This window comes from Diplotaxodon limnothrissa, linkage group LG7 (assembly GCF_057381915.1).
Source record: "Diplotaxodon limnothrissa isolate DT_005_m linkage group LG7, D_limnothrissa_male_GT1.1, whole genome shotgun sequence".
NCBI lineage: Eukaryota > Metazoa > Chordata > Actinopteri > Cichliformes > Cichlidae > Diplotaxodon > Diplotaxodon limnothrissa.
Genome location: NC_140602.1, coordinates 7,681,185 through 7,706,826, shown reverse-complemented (window position 1 = coordinate 7,706,826; position 25,642 = coordinate 7,681,185). Strand labels below are relative to the sequence as shown.

Here is a 25,642-nt window from a genome sequence, read left to right as displayed (position 1 = left end):
GTCTAGCACTATTGTTCGGTGTCCTCTGTCGCCTTGGAGACAAGTTTGTCACCTTTGGTCCTTGTGCTCAGGTACACCTGTTAAGGGTCTTATATTACCACAGCACCTTTGTTAATTTAGAAGAATATCCAGCATGGTGATTGGTATATATTTCCTATTGCCTGGATTTTTCTGTAAGGTCTCTTACATAATTTAGTTGCAGGAAATCTAAAACAGCACCAGGGTCCCAAAGAAAAAAAGGCCTGGCCTGAAATCAACAACAGCTGAATAAACATTTGCTCCTTCCTTTTGTGGAAAATTATGCTGTCATTACTGGTGGACTTTCTGGAACCATAGTACAGAAATAACTTAGAAAGCTTAAACATAGCAAACCACTTTTAATATTTTTTGAGACCTTATAAGAAGTTATTGTGTGTTGCGGCTGGAGTAAAACACATTTCCTGTAATTTCCTGCGTATTCTGCTCATTAATAACTGAAGTGACAGCAGACCTTCTGTTTCAAAAAACAGACTTCGATAAGCCACCAAAAAACAACAGTGTAGCTCATCATCAATGCACCATTATGTTTTCCACACAGGGCTTTGCTACTGTTGTTTACCTGCACTGTGGTTCTCAGCAGCTGTCACTGTGGCCTAAGACTCTTTGTCTGTTGGCATAGGACTTTGGCAGGGGTTACAACAGTCCCACTGCAGTAGCTTTATAAAAATTTCATAGAGATAAAACTTTCCAGCTACCTCAGAAAGAACTCTCTATTGCATTTTCTTTAAATGCCTGTGTTTCTTATAAACAAGCACAGCACTGGAAACAAAACAGGTGAATGCTAGTTATCTTTAATGCACTATCTATGTGGGATGATTTGCTTTTAGTCAACTGTTAATTATTAGTGTCTGATTTCTATGCTTAAAAGGTTCTACTGCCATAGTCCACTGAGACATAGTAGGTGAGAAATGGACAGCTACTGTCCTCCATTTTTCAGTCTCTCACATACATTAGTAGAAAAGGTCTTTCAAAAGGTATTAATAATTTTCAGAATTGAATTTGTTTAGAGCAAAGACGAAACGCTTGTACATTCTTGCTTTTTATAGGAACAGTAAAAAAAATCATTGAATCTAGTTTGCTGTGATGTTTAAAATGTAATAACAAGCAAGAGTAATTAAAAAAAAACTTTAGTATTATCATAACCAGTTTATTCCTGTGCCATTGGCGCAGCACATAACAGACTTATTAGCCCTTCTACTGTTCACATTCTGTGCCTTCAGTGTAGGTTCAGGTCAATTTTGAAATGGGCCATGGATTCCCTTATAACATATATCTTGTTTCTTTTAAGGCTTTATCTTTCAAGGCACCCTATGTATAACCTCAGTTACTTATGTCCACCATATATGATCACTACTATACTGTTTTACTATAACACTGTTTGGAGATTCCCCCATGATTCTTCAAAAACCTGCAGGTGCCTGTCTGTGCAGGAAGCTATAGGCAAATGGTGGAAACACCACTGTACATTTAAAATCCAGTTTCAGTATAGTTTCAGTTTCAAGATTCCCTAAAATCGCACCTGTCTTTGATTTCGACCCTGGATCTAATTTCAGTAGATACGGCTAAATAGATAACGGATCAAAGCCTACAAAAATTGTACCTGTACAACAGTATAAAATGTAAAAATATTTTAATTTATGTGGACAAGGATAAGCGGAAGAGTATGGATGAATGGATTTTTTAAAATAGAAAAAGCTACTTTCTAAATGTTTATTTTACCCAAGATGCTGGTCAGTCAGCAGCACACACCCCCTTTCCTCCCATCAGCCTTTGCAGCAGCTGCTCAGCGGCGCTAGCTGCTAAGCTAGTTTAGGTAATCTGTCAGCCTGCAGCTAAATCCACGTACACTGCTGGGCTTTACACTCTTCCGGAATACTTTCCTTTCATGGGTAACGTCAGATTTTATCATTATGAGACAAGGTGCCAAGGTCATACGCAAACGGTAGTCGAGGTTTCGGGCAAAAGTGATCGGTTAGCAGAGAAATATCAGCCACGTATTGTCTTAATGTTATCAGTCAATACTTGCTATCGCCCGTAATCACCGACATAAATGTTCAGCGGAACAAAACGACAGATGTAACAGCTGTTTATCCTAATTTATCAGTAGCTTCCTTTGCAGTCCTCATACTAACCCTTTTCCGACACTTGAATCGAGTTCACAGAGCTTCTAGTAGACGTAACCTGATGGTACATTTGACAGCTAGCGCTAGCTTTTTTTATTCGTAATTTCTAACGTTAGGCAGTAAGTATGGTAATTAAAGTTTGACAGTCTCCGTTAGAGTGGCTAAAATATTAATTATTTTTTGAAGAATCTGCTGTCGTCTGTCTGAGCTTGTGGGAAATAATTTCCGTATACAAATATTTCACTGCGCTTAAGTTTAAAGCAACCAAGTGTCTTTTGGCTAGCTGCCCGGGGATAGCAAAAGTCTTTCAAGTTAAACCTTATCACACGCGTCAACCCTCAGTCAGTATAACGAAACGTGCAATTTAGGGAGGATTTGATTTTACATGTACATACACGCATAGACTGTGATGGCTTCTCTAGAAGCTAACTCTTTATATGTCGTCATGTGAACAGCCTTAGGATCAGCTCTGCATTTCCACGTTGTCACATGAATGAGGGACTGTGGTATGCTCCGTCGGGCATCCCAATAAATAAACCCTTTCATGTGGGATGTACTCTGGCCCAGATAGTCTAAGGAAGAATCTTCTTTCTTGTTTTTCCAGTCAGTCTTAGCAAATAAAAGTGCAAGGTCATTATCCAAAGTCCTTGCGCTAATTCTAAAATAGTCCCAGCGTACAAAGGGACCGGATTATGATCGTGGATTTGCACAGAGGAAAGCAACACCCGTTACCGCTGTAAGGAAACCTGGGGCTTTCTATTTGGATGGATTTTCTCCCCCTTTGTTAGCTTTACTTGTCAGATCCAGAAAGAAATATCTTCTAACAGAGACCTCTTTACTAGTGCTTCTTTTGCTCAGTGACACCCTGTCTCTTAAAAAGTTTGGCTAAATGTCTATTTTGCAAGTTTTATTAATCTAAAATTTCCCTAACAGCTGAAGAAGACCCTCTAATGTGATTTCAACTTGGCACTTGTGATCAAGGACAGACTCGCTGTCCATGTTGCCACACTGGATATGCAGTGACTCTGCTGCTGAGAGAGGAATGACATTTGTCTCATTGTAATTCCTGGAGCTGCTTTGGGAACAGTTTGGGCTTGATTAAAAAAAGCTAACAAAAAACCTAGAAAAAAACAAAGTTGCTGTTCAGAGCCAAGTTGGTCTTTTCTTCCACAGCCTGCTCTTTTACACTTTCACTGCCTAGTGTGCAAACTGTTACGGCCCTTGGGGCCAACTGAGAAAAAGGGGACTCTAGCTGTAGTGGATTAGACTCTGCCGTGGAAAAGGGACTGGACCAAGAGAGCAGGCCCACAGCAACACGCATCATGCTGTGGGTACACTAGGTTCCCTGTCTGAACCGCTTCTGTGTGGCACTTTTTTTTTCTTTTCCTGCAATCTCATTGATTTGGATGGTTGAGCACAAGGGCCACTTTGAAGGAGACCACCGGTGGCTGTGGTTTGGCCAGAGCTGTCAGACTTCTTGCCAGCTATTACTGATTTAGTACCCTTGTCCACTGCTACTGCTGCTGTAACCTCTTCACTGTGGTCTCCAACATGGTGAGTGGAGGCTGGAAGCATCACAGGAGTGGAACTGAACCATTAATACTGGTCTAGTTGGTTATTTTCCAACCTTTTTTTTTTCTTCCTCTTTATCTTTTCTATTGTAAATGATTGCATTCCAATTTTCTGGACCTTTTCCTCTGTACTGAAAAAAACCCTAAACTTCAGTCAAGGTCATTTTTAAAAAAAAATTGAAAGCCTGGAAAGAATATCGCTTCAGAGGAGGATGAAGCTGAGGAAACAGGTGACGGTGTGTGGAGGGGCCATATTCTGTGTGGCTGTGTTCTCACTTTATCTGATGTTGGATCGAGTCCAACATGACCCTGCACGGCGACAGAGCGGCGGGAACTTTCCACGGGTAAGAGTAATGACCCTTTCTGCAGCTTTTATTATAGCACATTTGTCCTGATTTTATTTTACTGTTTTTTTTCCAGTGATATACTACAAGCCTTAAGTCATGATAAGAAACATTCCTGCCTCTAAGGCCCGACTGCTAATTAGTCTAAATATGTTTCACCCTGTTTTTTTTTTAAATTTACATATAAATGGACACCTCCAATCATGCATTTGTTATAATATAGTTATTTACTGGTTGATATATTTTAAATGTCCTACACTCCTTTGTTGACGTTTCTAAATCATCTGCTTTTTACTCTTAAAGCTATAACTTGACTACACTAATAGAGCAGAAGAATGCTAGTTTGATCTCTTGTGTTAATCCATATTTTTGTGTCTGTTTTTAGAGCCAAATTTCAGTCCTGCAGAACAGGATTGAGCAGCTGGAGCAGCTCCTGGAGGAAAACCATCAAATCATCAGCCACATAAAGGATTCTGTAATGGAGCTCACAGACACAGGAGCTGTCTCTCCCAGTGGCCACCTGCCATTCAGAAGTGCCAACGGTTCCTGGGTCCTACCCTTCGATGGTCGTCCCACTTTCCTTGCTGTTAAGCCGCAGGATTGTCAGTTTGCTGTAGGCAACAGAGATCAACCAGACGTCCAGGTTGGCCAGGACTTTTGTGTTGTTGTAGCTACTGTAAAAAAACAAAAAAAACTTTAAGAATATTTTTGGGGTCTTAACAGGGAGCGCTAATTGTTTTATTTTAGATGCTGGATGTGTACTCCCTCCTCAAATTTGACAACCCTGATGGTGGTGTATGGAAGCAGGGCTTTGACATCACTTATGAACCTAATGAGTGGGATAACGAACCACTGCAAGTATTTGTGGTCCCTCATTCGCACAATGATCCAGGTGAGTTACGTAAACTTTACTGAACATAACCGAGCGCTTCTGCATCAGATTGTTTTTTGTGAGACAGTCTAAAAGACGTCTGAGCAGTTTGTTTCAATAGTTTGGTACTTTAGGACTTAACTGAGTGGGAGGCTAGTTTGTAGGGATGCAAAATTCATTCAATATTGGATTCATTTGTTCTCATTATTATTAGCATAATGCTGACATGATTGACGGCTTAGCAACAAACAATGGAATTAGGAAGATATTGCCAATGGAAAACTGGAACAATTCATAGATGGGATTGGCTGAGATTATATTTTAGACTGACATTTCCATTAAGTTTGTTTACCCGCCTGTGCCACATGCTTGATAACTTGACAGTTATTGATATGTTGACAGGCCAGAAAGACCTGGAAATTTTGTCCATCAGCAGTGGGAATAGGTTTCATTCTGAATTGCATTATTTAAAACTTTGCTGAAAAGTTATAAACATGTGTTGTATCCAGCTAGACTGGTGATTTAGTTACAGAAATAATCTCAGCTCTTATTGAAGAGACATGAAAGCAGATCTTATCTGAATTCTCTTAAAGCAGAAAACTGATATTAAGAGTTTAAAATGGGGTTTGCGAAGGTTTTGATGACTGAATGCCAATTTAGAGAGTGAGTAAAAGGCACATATCAAACACTTGAAGCTGTTTAAGCTTCACAAATGAACTTTGAACAGTTTTGTAAGAGTCAGATTGGGATTTTTTTCTACAATTATCCTTTTTCACATGGAACACACAGCAAGGAGTAGACTTCAAACACATTTGCACAACGGGGAATATTGTGCTTCACTTGGTGAGGGAGCTTCCTGTAGCGAGAATGCAGGAGGCAGCGCATGATTTTCTTGGAAGTTGTCATTTTGTGCTAGGTTAAAGCTTTTTAAAAATTATTATGGAGGTGTTCTTTTTGAAACCAGGAATATATAAAAAGAAGGTTTAGTCTGCTGTGATGACTAGGATGGAAAAGTTGAGTTTGAAGGGAGTCACGGTATGAAATGAGCTGTGGATCAATTAAATTAAAAGTAGTGGAGAAAGTAGGAAGGAAGGCAGTGCACTCTTTCGCTGCGCTCAAGGTGACCCAGCGGATAGGGTCCTGCACTTTGGAGAATCCAGAGTTTAAAGTAACAATGTGAAAGAAACGGTGTTCGTTTGCTTTCCACAACACTAAATGTGTTTATTTGTCAACACTTTGTCTATTGCTTATTTATGGAAATTAGTGTATACTGAATAGAATAGTACCTAATTTGCAAAATGACATTTCAGAAAAATTGTAATACAACAAAATAACTGCCCTAATGTCAGTAGATAAATGGAGAATTTTCATAGTGATATCTGCTATTTGAAATACTAGTTCCTAGTAAAAATGTATGAAATTTTACAATGCGTAGCTTTAAAGGTCATTGTTTTGGTCATACTCCACTCACACACTCCACATATGCCAGACTTTACAGTTTTATTCCTCTCCATATTTTAAAGGTTCATATGTCATCCAGGGTCTATGTTAGCGAGCATTTCCTCTCTAAAATGATATGTTCGTGTCGAAAAGTGACAGTACTTTTTCCCCAATACTTTCTGATTTATGAGCTTCATTTCAGATCACCTCTTTAAAAGGCTTTTAAGTTGTAATATGTGATCAAAATTATTACACAGATGTGTATTGAATCAGTACTGAAGTATTGAAGCTGACTGTTTCCAATATTTACATTTCTCTTCTGTATGCAAATTGGCACGTAGCTTGATAGGTAATGTCTCATTCGCATAGTTAGACATAGAAATTTCAGAAAACCTTTCATGCAAAAAAACGATTGTCTTAATGTAAGCAGTCAACTAGGGAAGTTTCTGTTCACCTCTAATGCATTTCTTCTGATTCTGCATATTTCCCACATGATGTGGAACTTTAGTCGCTATAAAATGTATTAGATTACAACATGCAAAAGAGATATCCTAGAGGAGCTTTGTGGGCTGCAGTATACTATTGCACATTTAAAATGCAAAGAGAGTGCTTTTTAGTCACTTTTCTTAGAAACCACTTTACTAAAAAGGTTGTAGAGGCGAACAGCTCTAGTTGAATAAAACATAAGTTTTATTTTTGATCCGTGACAATCCAGCACTGAGTCTCTTTGCGTGCGCTTTCTTCACGGCTTTGTATTAGCTCTGTTTGGATAAGCATTGGTAGGAGTGAATTATTTCACAGTGTAATTTGTATGAATGTTTGCCAGTGGCTGTGCAGATTGCCCAGATTTGTCCTCTTGTGTTGTTAGGTTGGGTCAAGACTTTTGACAAGTATTTCACAGACCAGACGCAACATATTTTAAACAACATGGTGGTGAAGCTGGCTGAGGATCCTCGCAGGAAGTTCATCTGGTCTGAGATTTCATTCTTCTCCAAGTGGTGGGAGACTGCAGATGTACACAAACAGGAGGCAATGCGCAAGTTAGTCATAGCTTTGTGAAGCACACAGCTTTGTTTTTGAGTAAAAATAAAAGGCAGAGAATTCAGTGAGATTTCTTTGATGTAGACTGGCCCTAAGTACAATATGTTAGACTGTGAAATCTTAAAAATAGCTCATTATCTCCTTAATGTGACTCTCCTTCTTTAGGGCTGGATTATCCTCACCTTGCTGTCTTAATCCTTTCTTTTTAACAGACTGATCCTCGGAGGACAGCTAGAGATTGTGACAGGAGGCTGGGTGATGACGGATGAAGCCAATGCCCATTACTTTGCCATGATAGACCAGCTCATTGAAGGGCATCAGTGGCTGGAGAGTAATCTAGGTAAACAATCCTTCAAGACATTTTATTATTATTCAGCGGATATCATTTATATTCAGAGTAATGTTTATGTAAAGTTCAAAAAGTTTCATACTGTCTCTGAAATTTAAGGGCTTTTGCCTTCATTCTAGTAAAAATGTAAAATTCTATCACTCCTCACACTGCTTAGTATTGAAATCCTAGCTCATCATCCTACATGCAGCAGATGTAGCCTCTAACTCAGTGGGTGCTCAGATGCTTTGTGCTACTTTCACTGCATCCCACTGAGAAGAGTGATTTCCCATAAGATGTATTCCTCTTTTATCCAAGCATAAACCTGAAATACTTTGCTTCCTGCTTGCTGTCATAGGTATAACTCCTTGCAGCGGGTGGGCTGTAGACCCGTTTGGTCACAGTGCTACTATGCCCTATCTACTGAAGAGGGCCAACCTGACCAGCATGCTCATCCAGAGGATCCACTACTCCATTAAAAAACATTTTGCCTCCACCCGAAATCTGGAGTTTATGTGGAGGCAGGCATGGGGTGAGTGGACCATAACAGCTGATGTCATCTGATTCATGTGCTTGTCTTTGTTAAGCTCATTGCCGAATGAGTCATGGCACTCGTTATGGCATTTGAAAGAGGAATTTTTGGAAGGACAACCAGTGGAAAATGGCCTCAGAAGAGCTGCCGTCATTATTTTTTCTGATTAAACTGGATGTCTGCCAAAGATTATTGTTCATTAGATTTTAATTTGAAAAATTTGATATGCCAGATAATATCAATATGTTACTGTCACTATTTAGGGAGATTTGCTCTGTAATTAAATACTGTCCAGTGTTTAACCAGTGCTAGGTTTTGAAAATTAAACTGATAGCAGTTCTAGAAGCACTGATATGTGTGTGATCATCTTTGCGCAGAGCAAAATGTGTTCTTTCTGTCAGTATTTCTCATGCTAGTGCTTTGTTGTCCTTACTTTGCCACCCTAACAGACATGGGGTCAAACACAGACATCTTTTGCCACATGATGCCCTTTTATAGCTATGATGTACCTCACACCTGTGGACCTGATCCAAAGATCTGCTGCCAGTTTGACTTCAAGAGGCTACCAGGCGGAAGGATAAATTGTCCCTGGAAAGTGCCACCAAAAACTATTGTGGAAGCCAACGTAGCAGAGAGGTAAGTCTTCACTTTGTGGATGCTCACCGTGGAGCAAAAGATTTCATGCTTAATTTTTTTCTGGGTTAGATCTGTAGATCAGACAAGTGATGTATTAGCAGAATAATCAATAATGAACATGCTGTTATTTAATGGCTCAGTATACAAATGGACAGAGATTTGCAGAATATATGAGTGAGTCATGACCATATATGGGCTGTAACACGTTACTGTAATCCGGTTACTTTTTCAAGTAATGAGTAAAGGGATTACTGTTGCAAAAAAGTAATTGGATTACTTTTACTTTCCCATAAGCATGCTGCATTACTGCATTACTAAACTGTGATTTATTTATTTATTTATTTATTTTTTTTGGTCGTCTGTGAGAGTGTCTCACGACTATGACGTTCGAGCATGCGACGTCCGTGGCAGAAACAGTACTGACATTACTTTAAGTTTGATAAATGTTAAAACAAATTTCTTCAAGTCAAACACTGTTGCATATCATTTAAATTTTGCTTGATGCAATGTGCATGAAGTTAAAAGATTAAAACTGATAAAACAATTTTCGAAAAGAGACTTTTTGATTTGATTTAATTTTATATGATGGATTATGTAGAATAAAATAGAACTGGGCTGAAAGGTCCATTGCTTTATTACATATTTAGTAGGGGTGCAACGATATTCGTATCGATATTGAACCGTTCGATACAGTGCTTTCGGTTCGGTACGCATATGTATCGAACAATACAACATTTGTAATTTATTTTATCAACTTTCCTTCTGACGATGCTGTCTGTGTTGAGCGCTCAGTGAATCTGCGTTCGACTACTCCGCCTAGGCTGCACTGTCGAGCGCAGATCCACTGAGCGCTCAACACAGACAGCATAGTCAGAAGGAAGAGCGCAGGGCAAGCTAGACAGAAGTTAAGCTCTCCTTGCAACATGGCAAATTGAACCTCATTCAGATCTGGCGTTTGGAATTATTTTGGTTTTCATGTGACGTATGACCCTGAAGGTAAGCGAGTCATGGACTAAAGTAAAACAGTATGTTGAATGTGCCATGCAATGCTCAATTACATTGGTGTGAACTAGTGTGTTAGCGCAGTTAGCTCGTTAACATGTTGGCCGTCTAGCCCCATGCACGGAGTGATCGGCGGTAGCTCGTTAACGGAGATTTGCCGTGTTGTGGCGTTAAGGTAATTTCAACGAGATTAACCTGAAAGCACTAGCGGGAACACAACGAATATGACTGCACATTTACGCCGACATCATCGTAGTGCAAAGACAAGTGGAAGCAGACAAAAAAAAGCAAGCATGCTACTAACTTTAGCCGAGTCATTTAGACAGCTGTTAGCACATGATTCTCCTTATGCTGCTGAGAATATAGCCCAGAAGAAGCGGATAGTATAGCTTTTATTTTGGAAAGAGACATTTCTCTGTAATAAACTCTCTTTTCCAAAGATGAGTGATTCCTCAATCAGATACAGGGCTTGCAATATCGCTAGCCCGACATCCCGGAGCTAGCGATTTTTTTCAGTCGGGCTACCAAAATCTATCTCTTCCCTGCCCGTCGGGCTATTGTAGGAAAAATATATGTCAATGCTTTTGCATTCTTTCGGAAATGTAGCTGGGTAATTATGTCATTGGCATCGGTGAGCCACTGTCAATATGTGACATATTGAAGTCGCGTTTGAATTTGCGCTTGTTTTTTTGCTTTCACTTTGCAATCGTGCGAACTGTGTATAGAGAGCGACAGCACTGATCTGTGAGTGATGATAATTTGTGCACCAATTCCTCTGACATCGTCTTATTAATCGTTAGCTTACTATGCAAACATGACAAGTGAAATCTCCCGCAGCAAGCTTAAACATGTGAGAGGTTGATCGTGTAGAGAATCGCTGAGCTTATGTGAGTGAGTGTGTAAAAGCATTTCAGTTCTGCTGAGCCAAATAAGACAGGTCAGGGTGAAGAAGTGACAGCCAAAGAAAAGCTTACCACAAAACGGAGAAGTTATGACAAATCAGACTATAAGGCAAAAAGAAAGTGCAGCTTTATGGTTTCATGGACAAAAGAATTTCTGTGGCTGCAATATGATGAGCTAAATAACCAGGGCTGCACATAAGTGGTCCGCAGGTGCGCATTCACTGTCAAAATAAAAAACACGCACAAGGGTTAGGGTTAAATTCAAAAACTGTACTTTTGAGTTAAAATATATATTTATAATTTTAATAAATGACAAATTAAAAATGCATGAACATTTTTTTGTATCGAAAAAATATCGAACCGTGACACCAAAGTATCGAACCGAACCGTGAATTTTGTGTATCGTTGCACCCCTAATATTTAGGTTGTGTATCATGTTTTTAAAAAGTAGATAAATAATGAGTAACTAATTAGAAGTAATCAGTAATTAGTAACTAATTATTACTTTCAAGTAACTTGACCAACTCTGTTCATGACAGCTGTAAATTACAGCTCTAACATACTCTGCTCAGTATATTGTTCTGACCTTTACATAAAAAAAAATTGGAGTAGACTAAAATGCTTGTTTTTTGCATAACATGCAAAAAACAAGCATTTTTGTTTAGAGTATAATATGTAACTTTTGACATTGTGCTGCTTTTCAGCCCAGCAACACACAGCCCAGGTTGTTTCGCTGTTGTTGCAACTCTATTTTCTTTAATGGTCCCTTTAAAAATAAACTCAGCTTGAAGTTGTGCCAGTAACAATAGTCAGAGAGGTTGGATGAACAGAGGGAACCAGACATGGGGCCAGATTTACTAAGCTGTACAAAAAGCTCAGAGTACAGTGAAAAGTTTTAAATAAACTTTAAAAACGAGTAATTTCAGTAATGAGCAAAACAGTCCATGTGATGCGGCACGGAACAAAAAACAGGCTAAAGTCCAGTTTAAAAAAATGTTTAAAATGTAAAACCTGTAGATTAACATGTTAAAACAGATTTAGTTATTGTGGTTTAGTAAAGATAGAAATGGATAAATATTCATTTGTAGCACATTTGTAAACGATTGAAACTGGGTTTACAACTCATTCAATCACAATCCACACAGCATCATCACAACAGGTTAAAGATAGATATCCAATGGGGCAGATTTCACTGGCTGACTGGCCCTGGTCACAGCTGGGATCCTCAATCTGCGTCTTTGGCTGGCGTTTATCGTGCTGCGTCACATATGTTTCTCTCAGGGAACAGCTGGACAGTTCAGACCAAGGAATGACAGTGGAATGAGAGTTCATATGTTATGACACATTAGAGCAAAATCTTAGGTCAGAAATTGGTTGGACCAGGTGTGGCCTTGGAAGTGCTGATAGCTGTTTGCTGGATAAATCCTGATAGGTCAGAAAACAGTCATCCAAAGATTAATAAAAAAAAAAAACAACAACCCCAAAACATTTTTTGTAACACACACTGTATTAACTATATAAATCTAAAAACTGACCACCCGAATGTATAGAGGAACATACCATTATTGACTGCCTGAACCCGACTAACTAGGCATAAATGAAATGACTGCAGCTTTGCCATCTCAGTTAAAAGAAGCACTTATTCATTTATTGATTAAAGTTAAAGGAGAGAACGTGACAGACAGACAGCTCTTACATTAACTACTAGTGCAATTAGAAATAATCATCCTGCCTGAGTTATTTAAATAAGTTCCTCTTCAAATTTTTCAGCCTGACAGGAACAAAAAATCAATATGCAATAAGGCAAGGAGTAAAAATGATTGTCCATGCTGTGTCTGTTGCTCCTTTGGCTCTCAACCTTTAGCAAATCTGGGACATGGAGTACTGATGCTCTTGCAGTAACATTAAGCAGCCTTTCAAGGACCTAAAGATTTTTTTCAGAGAGGTGTTTCTGTGGAGAATACCTCCAGGGGTAATTTGATCATCGTTCCACTTTCCTCTTTCCAAGGTCATAGTGATTTCCTAGAAAAGTGTCTTATGCAAAGCATAGAAGCTTGGATGCCAAGAAATATGTCCTAAGTGTCCCCTCTGCCTTTTTTTCCTCAATCAGGGCACAGCTGCTCCTGGATCAGTACCGTAAAAAATCGAAACTCTACCGCAGTAAGGTGCTCCTTGTTCCTCTGGGGGATGACTTCCGCTATGATAAAGCCCTTGAGTGGGATCAGCAGTATATCAACTACCAGAAGCTGTTTGACTACATGAATTCTCACCCTGAGATGCATGTACAAGTGAGAAATTTATTTGTCAACTGTCACAAATCTTATAGCGAAATATTTTTTCCCTTCCCTCCTGTATTTCATCTTCTTCTTCCATCTCAGTGTGTAGTGTACCAAGTAGTTCAGCATTCAACCTTTCTCATGGTAATGAATCATGCAGTGGTATTTTAACTTGCTGACAGAACAAAGAATCTGTCACGACTTGATGTCTGGTGCAGAAGATGTCATGTAAGATGAAAGGCACATGCCTAATGTTGAAAGGCTTTTTATTTCTTGTGTTCAGATGTGTTTGAAAGTGCCCATTTTTTTTTTTTTTTATTTATTTATTTATTTTTTTAAATTACATTTCAATCGGCTCCTCAGGCACAATTTGGGACTCTCACAGACTACTTCAACGCCGTATACAAAACAAACGGCGTGGCCCAGGGATCCAGGCCGGCAGGCTACCCGGTGCTCAGTGGAGATTTCTTTGCCTACGCAGACCGTGAAGACCACTACTGGACTGGTTATTTTACCTCCCGACCCTTTTACAAGAGTATGGACCGCGTCATAGAGTCCCATCTCAGGTAAGGCAGATTTAATCACTAATATTGCTGACTTCAGATTTGGGGATGTGTTGGTTATCCTCTACTGGTTATTTGGACAAATTTTGGAAAGGACTATTTTGCACTGCAAAAAAATTAAGGTGTGGACTCCAGTGTAAAGGGACCTACCTGTGTCTTTAACTTCTGCTATACAAATTAACCTGCAGAACAAAATGCAGCATCAAATGTTTTTGACCAAGTTCTGTATCGAGAATGTCAGTTGACACTTGCTCACAGTCAAAAAAAAGAAAAAAATATTGGTCCTTTTGCTCTCTAACCAATCACTGTGCCTATTCACTAAACCATCAAAAACTTAAAGTCCAACTGGAAATTTTTGTGATGAATCAGTAGAGATCTTATAGTTTGGCCACTGCTGTAGTCAGATAATGTGAACGCACCTTTAGCTGACTAAAGGTACTTTAAAGGTGTCCCTCGTGATAACTATATGTCACTGTCCTTCAGGGGGGCAGAGATCCTCTACAGCCTGGCAGTTGCAAATGCTAGGCATGCGGGCATGGCAGGGCGTTACCCGGTTTCGGATTATTCCCTGCTAGTGGATGCCAGGCGCTCCGTTGGCCTCTTCCAGCATCACGACGCCATAACTGGCACAGCAAAAGAAAATGTTGTCATCGACTACGGCACCAAGTAAGAAACGAAGGGAGTTAGGACAATTACCATCTCGCTTTTAATCTTAAGTCTCTTGTGACTGGCCTGTTCGATACAAATGTGTTGCAAATAAGAAGGTGTCTCCTTGAAGTGCAGCACTTTCATTCTTTCTCATCCTACCTAGATTACTGCGGTCACTTATTGGTCTGAAGAGAGTGATCATTAATGCTGCTCATTTCCTGGTGATGAAGAACAAAGAGTTTTATCGCTTTTACCAGACGGAGCCTTTTCTGGAGACGGTAAATGCAAACTTCACGTACAAAAAACAAACGGACCTGTATATTTGTGTGTTCTTGAATATTCACTGTGCTTTCTGTGTTATATTTTCCTTCTATAGGATGACAGGCGTGCTACTCAAGACTCTATGCCTCAGCGCACTTTAATCGAGCTGGACCCTGCAGGACCAAGGTATTATCTGCATCATCTTGCATCTTTCATCCCCCCCGCCTTCTCTTTCACCTACTCCTACACCATCCTGTGCTCATAATTGCTTTTTCCTTTTTTCCCCCTTTTTTCCCCCCTCCCCATCAGGTACCTGGTTATGTTCAACCCAGTTGAGCGAGAGAGGCTATGCGCGGTGACCGTGTTGGTTAACACAGTCAGGGTTCGGGTGCTTACTGAGGATGGACAGACGCTTCCCGTACAGCTGAGTGCTCAGTGGAGCTCTGCGAGTCAGATGAGTGCAGAGGTGTTTGAGGTAAGGCACTGACTTCATTTGGATGCTGGTTTCTGCATAGCGATATCAGAATCAGAATCAGAATCGTGTTTATTGGCCAAGTATATGTGCAGACGCATACAGGGAATTTGGTTCCGGTGGATGGTGGCTCTCAAGCACAGCAATGTAAATCTCACACACACACACACACACACACACACACACACACACACGTGTCTATATATACACATTACACATACATACACAAAGCTGTGTAAACCAACTATAAATAACGAATCTAACTTATATACATAAAATACAGAAATGAATGAGGTGGAATGAATACTACAAAATGTACATGAGGTGCAGCTGCAGTCTGGCAGTGGGAGCAGTGTGACAGGTCAACTATTAAGAAGGGAGATGGCAAGGGGAAAGAAACTGTTCCTGTGTCGGGTGGTCCTGGTCTGCAGGCTTCTGTACCGTCTGCCGTATATTGGCATATCAGTAGCACAGTAGTACACAGAGACTCTCTAGAACCACAGAACAGACTCACAACACAATACGAAGTCATTATGCTCAACTGAAAAGAGAATAGCTATAAAGACATTGAAAAGCTGCCAAGTTAGATCGGATTACTATCTGATAACATACAGGAGGTGGACATTTGTGCATTTAAAGTGGGAATATTTTGCTTTTATGTGAGTATAAGTCTTATACAATAGATTTTACAGTGTTAGACAAGTTTAATTCTCTGTGTGTGTTTACTGTAACTTGGCCAGCGGATGAAACTCCACGAGATAATAACTGCATACATGAGTAAAAACAAAAGGCAAATTTTAAATGCCACGTTTTTGCACATGCCGTCGTCTTTGTGACAAAATGCTGAGTCATAGAGTTGGGGCAGCTGTAGCTCATTTGGTAGACTCGTGAGGTTGGTGGTTTGTGCAGCTTTGCTCACTGTGTTTGTGTCTTGAAGAAGAAATTAAGTTGCTTTAGAGAAAATCCAAGAGGATGTACTGTATGTAAAGTATATGATGTGTGTTTTAAAAGCACTTAGTCTTCTAAATAAAAGTTTTACTTCTTTTTCTCTATTTACCTGCAAGTTGTTACTAGGACAGATGTTCTTTTTCAGCTATTGAAAATTACATAAAAAATAAACTGCCTCAATCTATTAAATCTTAAGGTAATTGAATTTTAAATGGGTTTTTTTTTCCCAAAAAATGCTTTCCACCAACAGAGGCTAATGAATTTTCATTTTAAGCACAGTCTCTCATAAGATTTTAATTATAGCACTGTTGCTGATATGTAAATTCTTTTAAGTTTTAATGAATGCCTTGTGGTCAACGTTTGTATTCCTGTGTAACACGAAGAACGAAGCCAGCATTTTAAAACACAAGCTGTTTGTGTTTTATTTTTGTTCAAAATTAAAACCTTTCTCAATCCCTGATCCAGGCGACATTCATGGTTCGTCTCCCGCCTCTCGCTCTGGCTGTTTTCCATCTGTATGACTCTCCGGACTCACCCATGACACTACGTTCGGACACTCTACTCAGGCTATCTGGTCGGGGTGTTGCCGCCCGAGCTGTGGACCCGCTTCCTGTCCGCTCTCAGCAAGCCGACTCTCAGACCTTCTACATCAGCAGTCAGTCTCTAACGCTAGGCTTCTCTGGAACCACCGGCCTGCTGGAGGTTTGTATTTCCTCTCCTCTTACTTCTGTTTGACTTTGTATCTGTTAAAGTTTCACTGATCTGTTTCATCTTTGATCTGGTGGAGGAAAAGGCCGTGAGTTTGATTTGTAAACAAATCCTTCCCGTTTGATCAAAGTGAACATGCTATGTCTTGTTGTTGCGGAGAGAAGCTTTAATCTCTTCTCTAATTGGTTTTTCCCTTTCTGCTCACTCTCTGTTTTCATCTGCAGAGTATCAAACGCAAGGATGATCCTCAGGAAGTGAAGGTTCAGATGCAGTTCATGGTGTACGGCACTCGTCCTTCTAAAGACAAGAGTGGCGCTTACCTCTTTCTGCCAGATGGAAAAGCAAAGGTATTTACTTGACTCTGTCACACGTTTACTTGTCTCTCTAAAGCCTTTGATCGAGACTCCCCTGTGTATACTGTCACAGTGTCGTCCCAGGGAGCTCGGGGCAGGAATTCAGGCAGACTGGGTACTGCTTCATTTTTGCTTGATTTAAAGACAGTAAGAGCTTAGTTGCTGTACTGTATCTGCAACCCCAATTCCAAAACAGAATACAACGATTTGCAAATCTCATAAACCTATAATTTATTCACAATAGTACATAATATATATATATTTTAGATGTTTAAAGTGAGACATTTTACTCTTTCGTAAGAGATATTGGCCTATTTTAAATTAAATAGGCCAACTACAGGATTCAAAACAGTTGGGCCATGTTTACTGTTGTGTAGCCTCCCCTGTATAAATGTCTGGGAACCAGAGATGACCAGTTTCTGCACATTTGGGAGATAAATGTTGTCCCACTCTAGCTTCTCAACAGTTCTGGGTCTTCTTTATGTTATTTTTTTATTTCATGATGGACCAAAACTTTTCAGCTGGTGAAAGGCTTGGATTTTCAGGTGTGGAGATATGGACATGGCTTTTATTTTCATTGCACAAAATGACAATGATGAGTGCAAACTGCCTCTAGGGCAAAAACAACTGCATAATTCTAACACAACTCCATGTCTTTGCAAACATCTGCAGAGACAACATGCTAACACAAAGCTAGACAAGAGCACAGAGTGATGTTTAAGTTGAGTGAATGCTGACCCCAGCCCACCCCAGCAGAGTGTTAGGGTTAGAGGTTAGGGCAGTCAGGTGGTTGCCTCCGTTCCTGTATGCTCATGTTTCTGCAGCACAAACACTGTGGCGATCACTTTGAAGCCTCTTTGTGTTGGTTTTTGACTTTACTTTGTGTTGTCAGCTTTGACTTCGTATGTAAAAACTAAAAGAAAAATCTTAAGTGTGTCCTCATCAGGATTAGGGACTGGTGTGTGTGTGCGTGCAACTGTGGTCTGTAGATTTATGCTGTTAACTGGCAACCGTGACAATGCATCCAAGGTAATATTATGGAATAACGAGAAAGTAATTTAACAAGTAGTGTAACAAATACCTTCTCTGTCAAGGAATCAAGTAAAGAATGTGATACATTGTTTGAGCAACAACCCAACACTGTGCATGATAAAACTTGAACCTGTATTTGTGGATGGCACAGTGTTCAGAGAGAGCGATTTCTGGAAGTGTTTCTGAGCTCATACTGAGTGACTGAATCGTGCCTGTTTTTAATGCACTGCTGCCTGAGAGCCTGAAGATCACACAAATCCAGTATTGGTTGTTGGCTTTGTCGCTTGCGCACAGAGATTTCTCTATATTCTCTGAGTCTTTTGATGATATTATTTACTATAGATGAGGAAAAGTTCAAAATCTGCAGTATTACATTGAGGAACATTTTTGAAATCGCACTGTTTCGCCTTCCTTTTACTCTTTCAGCCTTACCACCAGAAAGAGCCACCTGTGGTGCGAGTTGTTGAGGGGCCTCTTTTCTCTGAGGTGGTGGCACACTACCAGCACTTTCAACAAACCATCCGCATCTACAATGTGCCAGGTAGTAACTACTCAAAACTGCTTGGTGGATTGAGCTCAAATTGGCTTTGCCCAGGCTTTTTATGTTTAAAGACACCAGATGGTAGAATACAACAACAGCCAATATGTTTAACAAAATGACAATTTAGAATTTAATGAGATTTTTTTTTTTTTTTTTGAGTCTGTTGACTTTCTTTTTTTTAAGCGTGAGGAAGTCTCGTTTTTAGTGAACATTTCCATCTTCCTCTGACTTGTTTCGCATTTTCAGGGGTGGATGGTTTATCAATAGACATCACCACCATGGTGGACATTAGAGATCAGACCAATAAGGAGCTGGCCATGCGACTGGTCACTGACATCCAGAGTGGAGAGGTCTTCTACACAGACCTCAATGGCTTCCAGGTCAGTAGCATCATGAGTAAAGGAGAAATAACAACTTGTATTCAGATTTATTTGAAATGTTGCGTCTGTTTTCTATTAGATGCAGCCTCGCCAACACTACCTGAAGCTGCCCTTGCAAGCCAACTTCTATCCCATGCCCAGCCAGGCGTACATCCAGGATGGCAACTACCGCCTCACGCTGCACACGGCTCAGGCTCTGGGTGTCAGCAGCCTGGAGAGTGGTTTGTATCCTGTTACATTTTATTCAATAATGTGCCATTTTTCTTCATTTAATCTTTTAATGGAAGTTATCTTTGAAACGTGTGGTATTTTTCTTTGTTTACTGTGCATTAGGACTCAAGCACTTAGCTCTCCCTCTTCTCCCTTAAGAGGTTCTCAGAGAGTGAAACCGTTTAAATCCGTCCTTTTATCATCATTAGTAATGTTTCTAAATGACAGATAGCTCAAAGTGTTTGCATCTATTGACTCAAGTCTGAAAGTTCAATACCTGAGCTCAAGCTGTTGTCTCTGGTCCGCTCTCCCTTCAGGCCAGCTCGAAGTGATTATGGACCGACGACTGATGCAGGATGATAATCGTGGGCTGGGTCAGGGCTTGAAAGACAACAAGAAGACGGCCAATCGTTTCCGGCTGCTGCTGGAGAGGAGATCAGCCAGTAACAAGGTCTGTAAGATGACAGCAGCGGTGGTCTTTCCAGCACACCATAGCTGGCTCAAGGAATTGAAAGACTGTGCAAGGTTGTCGGGTGCAGTGTGTGATTTGTTAACACCTTTCCTCATATTGTTTTCCAGTACTCATTACCAGCCCATCTGTCTTTTTGCTATCCTCTCCACTCTCTAATTTTGTTTCCCTTCTCTTCTTCTTTTTCCCCCCCTCACTCCACTACCTTCAGCACGATGGCTTCTTTGCCAAACTCTCGTCCTTGTTACGTTCTTTTCTCTCTCCATTACTGAGTGACCGAGTTCAAGAGGTAAAGCTGTATCTTTAGTTATGGCTCATAGCTCCAGTTTTTTCCCCTTCCTTCCACCTCACAGTTGTAGCCAAACCAGTTCATCTTTATGACAGCCCGACTGAAAGAAACAAATGATATCATTTATCAAGTAAATGAATGCACATTGGCAGAGAATGGAAGGCATCGGTTGCAGTTTTATCATCGGGCTCTCTATCTAACCTGTCGATCATACGGGGGCGAAGTGTTGCCAGAGACGATGCATGTGATTTAAATGTTCACATCATAAAGTTGTGATTAGCACCGTGTCTGTCTGGACTAGAATTAGAAATACGCCTCCTGCTCGGACAGAGTAATTGGAGCCCGTCCCTCATGTAGTGGCACTAGAGCATCTCTAGAGGTGACTCAAGATGCTGTAATAGTTCTGCAGTCATTTATCACAACTGTTTTAAAATCTGACTTTGCCCTCCTGCAGATGACTGACAGTGCAACAACCAGCTTCCCATCTGTACTCAGTCACATGACCAATGCCATGCTGAACCATGAGGTGTTGGCCTTACCCATTCTGCCCAAAAGACGTGGCATCCCTCCTCTACAAACCTTTGCTCCCCTCAAGTCCATCCTCCCCTGCGACCTCCACCTGGTGAACCTCCGCAGCATCCAGAGCCAGGTATAAAGACACATTTAAAAAACAAACAAACACGATTTTCACAAAGTGGAAACTTTATTTTAGACATTTCATACTTTGATTCGTTTTTCGTGTGTTTGCATATGAGCAGCAGGACCCCCTGTCTCCCTCTCCATACACCGCTTTGATTCTTCACCGTCTCGCGCTGGACTGCAACTTCGAAGCTCAGAACCTCGGATTCAACTGCACCACCACTCAGGGACAGGTCAGGGTTGAAACTCACACGCAGGATAAAACTACTCTACATTTTCGCATGATAAGAGGTTTATTTTGTAGCATATTTAAGTTCAGCTGCATTGTTATTTCTGTCATATGTAACTTTTTTTTATCCTGCCTAATGACATTTAAAAAGAAGTAATTTTGACTCGACTGCCAAAGCATCTGTTGATTAAAGTAGTCCTTGCGACAGAATCCACGCTGATTGTGAGTACACTGACAATGATCAAATAATTTTTTTATTGGCAGCACTTTTTACTGCTGATAATTACGTAGTCAATTTTGTTGATGAGCCTCCTGTAGATGTGGATTTTTCAGTTCATCTTGTGCTGTGTTGCTTTTGCTTAAAAGAAGTCTCTTGTTGTCTGTATTTTTCTCTGAAGCTCTCCTCCTTTTTCTCCCTGTCCAGCTGAGCGTGTCGGCTCTGTTCAAGAACCTGGACCTACAGCTGCTTCAGCCCATGTCACTAACTCTGATGCACTCCGGCACGCCTCTGGCCAACAACACCACCATCACCCTCGATCCCATGGAGATCTCTGCCTTCAAGCTCAAGCTGCGATAAGAACGGTGCCGATCAAAAGAAACCCTCTAAGACTCCTCGGACCAACAACCACCTCCCACGCCGAGCATGGGCTGGCAACGGAGGGGTCTGGGACTCTGTTTTTTTTGTTTTTGTTTGTTTTAAAGTAGAACCACAAACGCTACAAGAGAGATAGGGTCCACTGTAACAGGACTGACTGCACAGCAGGGGGCAGGCGATAGCCGTTACTGCAGATGGCTCAAAGAGCAGCTGAACCCGGGTGAACTTTTAGCTGTTCCAAAATGACAAAGACGGCCAGAATCACTCATCAGATTCAGCCGGGTGTCTGTTCAGTGTCGGTGGTCGAAAAATTAAGGGTTCTCCTTTGCAAGGAGTTTCTTTTTCTATCTCTGCTTCATCCTGCACTGAACTACTGAATGTAAATATTCAAAATGACAACAAAAAAAAGAGCCCGGGACGCGTGTCACATCAGAGTGCAATTTGCAAAGCTTTATTTAGAAAATGGGTTCTTAATTTTGTTTTTTCCCCACAAATGCAGCGAAGATGAAACAGATCAGTGTTTTGATTTTGAACCGTTATAAGGTTGACTGACTTTTTTTTTTTTCCCCTCCTTTTTGACAGTCTCAGTTGCAGCAAAGAGAATGTGAGGTCTTTTTTTTTTTCCTCTCATATCTCAACTCACCAGGAGACAGAAGCTACGAATCCTTACGCTGCCCGATTCCCACTTTGGTCACTATGTGATAACCGTGCGATCATTAATCATACTGGGTGACTGTTTACCTGTCCACTGTTTCTCCTTGTAGATAGGAAACTTTCTTTTTCCTCTTCCTGAGCTTCCTCTTCGCGGATGAAAAATGTGTGGAAAGACTGAATTTCAAGCTCCCGTTGGTCGTTCCTGTGCTCGTACTTCACTGTTGAGAGTTTGGGCTGTACCATACTGTATGCAGTAGAAGATTAGACAAAGACTATACCTCATATATACCATGCAGCAGATATATTGGTACCTGTGTGTCTGTGGAGTATGTTTATGTGAATATATGAAGGTTTGTTTGTTTTTGTTTTGTTTTTTTAAAATGGGAGCATTTTCGAGGTGTACACGTTCAGGGACCATCCATAATACTGTTGATTATCATTAGTTAATGTGGGTGTCTGTCGAGCAGTGCCTCATTTCACTGAAGGAAAATAATTCACATTGACGGGAAATATCAGAAATTACGTGGTCAGTTCATCCGAATTATAAAAGCAAATACTATTTTTTTTATACTTCTAGTGGTGTGGAAACTCTTGAAGGATGTTCTTTTGATTTGCACCTTATATCAAGAAAAAAAACACAACTCCAAACGATCAATCAACTGAGGCTTTGGAGGTATAATAATATGTGGCCATGCAGGTTGTTTTGAGAAATCTGTTCAGGGCTTCTATTACGTTACTTTCATTATGGCAAGGCTGTAAAACTATCATCACCATTTCCAGAGCCCAAGGTGACTCAGTTTTATTGCACTTTTTGTTTTGTGCATTGCTCTGTCCAGATTCCCAGAAATATTACGTTCATTAAGACTTCAAACTGTAGCAGATAGTGCTTTAAAAAGCTAAGTAGAAAAGAATGTTTCTCAATTTTATTTTATTTTGTTTCATCTAATCATGGATGGCACAGTGACTATTACGCTCCAAAGTGTCGCTCAGATTTCTGCCACACCACCCCATTACAGCTATTTTAATTTGATTTTTGATTTTTTTTTTCCCCCCATTGACTGCTGCTTTAAAATTGCTGCTGCAATCTTGTCGCAGAAACAAAAGAGCACGGCTGATTTAGAGTGTGAATGTGAGACCTTCTCAGCTGCGAAAAGCTAAAACTAAATTGTGGATCGAGGCTCGGGAACGCCCCCGAAAACAAAGGGGGGAAAACATTTGCTTTGTTTTGTTATGATTGCTCGGTTTGGTTTCATTATTTCCTAAAAACTTGTCAGTATACTGAGCAGAAAACAGGAAGCCATAAACATGTAGCATATGTTTTATTAAAATGGGTCTGGGAGCAGAATTTCATTGACATTTAAGAGAGATCTCCGAAGCTCGACTCTTAATACAAACACTGCCTGCATAGCCACGTACTACTGAAGTCGTTATGCCTTTGGTCTAATTTGGGTGAACTGATCCACCTCCAATCCCCAAAACATCAAGTCTGTTTCTTCAGATGAGCTGCACTTCTTTGTATTTGATCTCCACAGTGTTTCTTACCCCAAGGCTGTCTCCAGCCTTTCCTACCCTCATTTGCTCTTTCACAGCATCCATAGATGATGTCATCAGTGTCCAAAGCTTAGGACAGACATCTCGTAGCCCCCCACCTGTGTCTTAGCCTCACCATGTCGCGTCGCTTTACCCCGTCTCTATATTCACTTTTCTTTCCTTTTTTTCCTCCATGGGAGGTCTGCTGCTCTTTGCTGCTCCCGCCACAATTCAATACTTTCTGCTCTGGCTCTCACGGTGAGCGCCGCAGAACCCTTCTCTCCCCTCCAGCTGTGGTTAACATTTCTGTCAGCAGATTTCACTTCATCTCGCATCGCACTTTCTCCCCGGTGTCTTATAACCTTGTCATAAACTTCTCCCCTGCTGTTTCGATGTGCGTCTGACTTTCTGTGTAAATGTCTTTTTCTTTTTTCTCTCCTTCTTGTAGCACTGTTTTTGTTTGTTCAGAGGTAATATATGAAAGTCTCTTCTACTTGCATTTGTTATTCACGGGGGATTAACGCTGCAGAAGAACAAAAAGAGATGGGACGCGAATAAAGATGAAAACACAAAGTTAGCCTTTTGTAAAGGCCTCTCTTTATCTTCTAATACTTCCACCCCCCTCCCCAACTGTTTAATTCATTAATTAATATCTGGATAATTAACATGCTGTTCCTAAATACATTAAGTGATGATCAGCAGGGGGCAACATTGAGTCGGTGTAAATGTCTGTGGATGCTGTCAGTCAGAGAAGTGCAGCGGCATATCAACCCTCTTAGACTGTCCAATGCTTCACTTGTCAGCAGTCGGTCTCCCGCTCGGCATATCTGTCAAGGCGAGCATTAAAGTTTACACTTCAACTCACATGTAGTTAAAAGCAGCGGGAAGTTTTCCCATGTTTACCACTTTGAGGTGAAGGTGTTGATGGTATGGTTGACAGCAGCGAGCAGGAGTCGAACATAAAATGCTTCTTTGCTGCTGCTGCTACATAAAAATGGATCAGGGATCTGGAAAAATGGTGCCTCTCCTCGCATTTTGGAAGGGGGGGGATATGACAGGTGACTTTATGATGTTCAGCAACAGCACAGATAACATGACCTGCTGGAATAATGAGGCCCTGAGTCCAGAGCATTATATTGTGAAATCAACTAATGAGGAGCTGATTCGTGAGTCCCGTTTTAATTAAGGGAATGTGTACTGTTGCCAAGTCTAGTTAGTAGACAGCATTGTCGCAGTACATGGCAGCTAATTACTACAAGCTAAAGGGCAAGGTGTGGGGGGGGAAAAAAAGGACAAACAAAATACCCACTCCTACACACGAGTAATGGCGGTGTGACTGATGGAGACAAAGGGCTTTCAAATTCATCCACTTTTTCCAAAAGATAAAAAAAAAAAATAAATCTACAAAACAATTTGCACACGCAATTGGTTTGTATTTAGAATGCAAAACATGACATGCAGGAAGTGCTGAATTGTGCAGCGAGTTCTCCCAGCAGATCTAATTATGGGCCACAAAATGAATGTACCTTTACCCATGAACCCAGTTACCTGCACCTCTGTAGAGAGGGGGGGGCAGCTGCTAATGAACAAAGCTGCTGCCGCCGCCCGCCTGGTGTTTTCCCCCATGCATACAAACCTCCATTTATATTAATTTAAACTTTAAGGGGCCCGCTACGCAGAAGCTTGAGGGAACAGTTTCTTGAAGGCGTTCTTGGCAGCTTTGCTCACTGCTGCAACTGGATGGCAGGCAGGAAAAAAGAAGGCTGGCACTCTGTTAAAGCTCAATGCCAGGAGTGAAGGAAACGCAGCGGCAACACTGATATATGACCATGAAGAAGCGAGGAACCATCTGCTCTCTCTGGGATGTTTGTATGTCAGGGGCTGAATTTAAGATGCATTAAAAAAACTATAAAAGGTTTCAACCCTGGCAGTAAAAAACAGACATGCTTTACAACAGCCAAACTTTTTTTTTTTTAATTAATCCAGCATGAAATTGATCTCAACACATAACATCCA

General features: G+C 40.7%; 1 protein-coding gene across 4 annotated transcripts; it reads left to right on the top strand.

Annotated features, from left to right (window-relative positions):
- The first annotated feature begins 1,832 nt into the window (after nt 1–1,832).
- man2a2 (mannosidase, alpha, class 2A, member 2) lies at nt 1,833–24,441 on the top strand. 4 transcript variants are annotated; one of them, XM_085359076.1, is made up of 23 exons: nt 1,833–1,928; nt 3,096–4,077; nt 4,463–4,720; nt 4,825–4,969; nt 7,257–7,428; nt 7,642–7,769; nt 8,116–8,289; nt 8,739–8,925; nt 12,940–13,117; nt 13,469–13,671; nt 14,152–14,334; nt 14,480–14,594; nt 14,693–14,763; nt 14,887–15,052; nt 16,463–16,699; nt 16,930–17,052; nt 18,517–18,631; nt 18,878–19,011; nt 19,091–19,232; nt 19,539–19,672; nt 20,434–20,628; nt 20,738–20,851; nt 21,272–24,441. In XM_085359076.1, the coding sequence occupies exons 2-23, from the start codon at nt 3,946–3,948 to the stop codon at nt 21,422–21,424; spliced, it is 3,459 nt and encodes a 1,152-aa protein (XP_085215202.1). In that variant the 5' UTR covers nt 1,833–1,928; nt 3,096–3,945; the 3' UTR covers nt 21,425–24,441. The 4 variants fall into 4 exon arrangements, with proteins under 4 accessions (XP_085215202.1, XP_085215203.1, XP_085215204.1 ...); XM_085359077.1 differs by having other exon boundaries at nt 1,833–3,716; nt 3,888–4,077; XM_085359078.1 differs by adding an exon at nt 19,902–19,979 and having other exon boundaries at nt 1,833–4,077.
- Nucleotides 24,442–25,642: the final 1,201 nt, after the last annotated feature.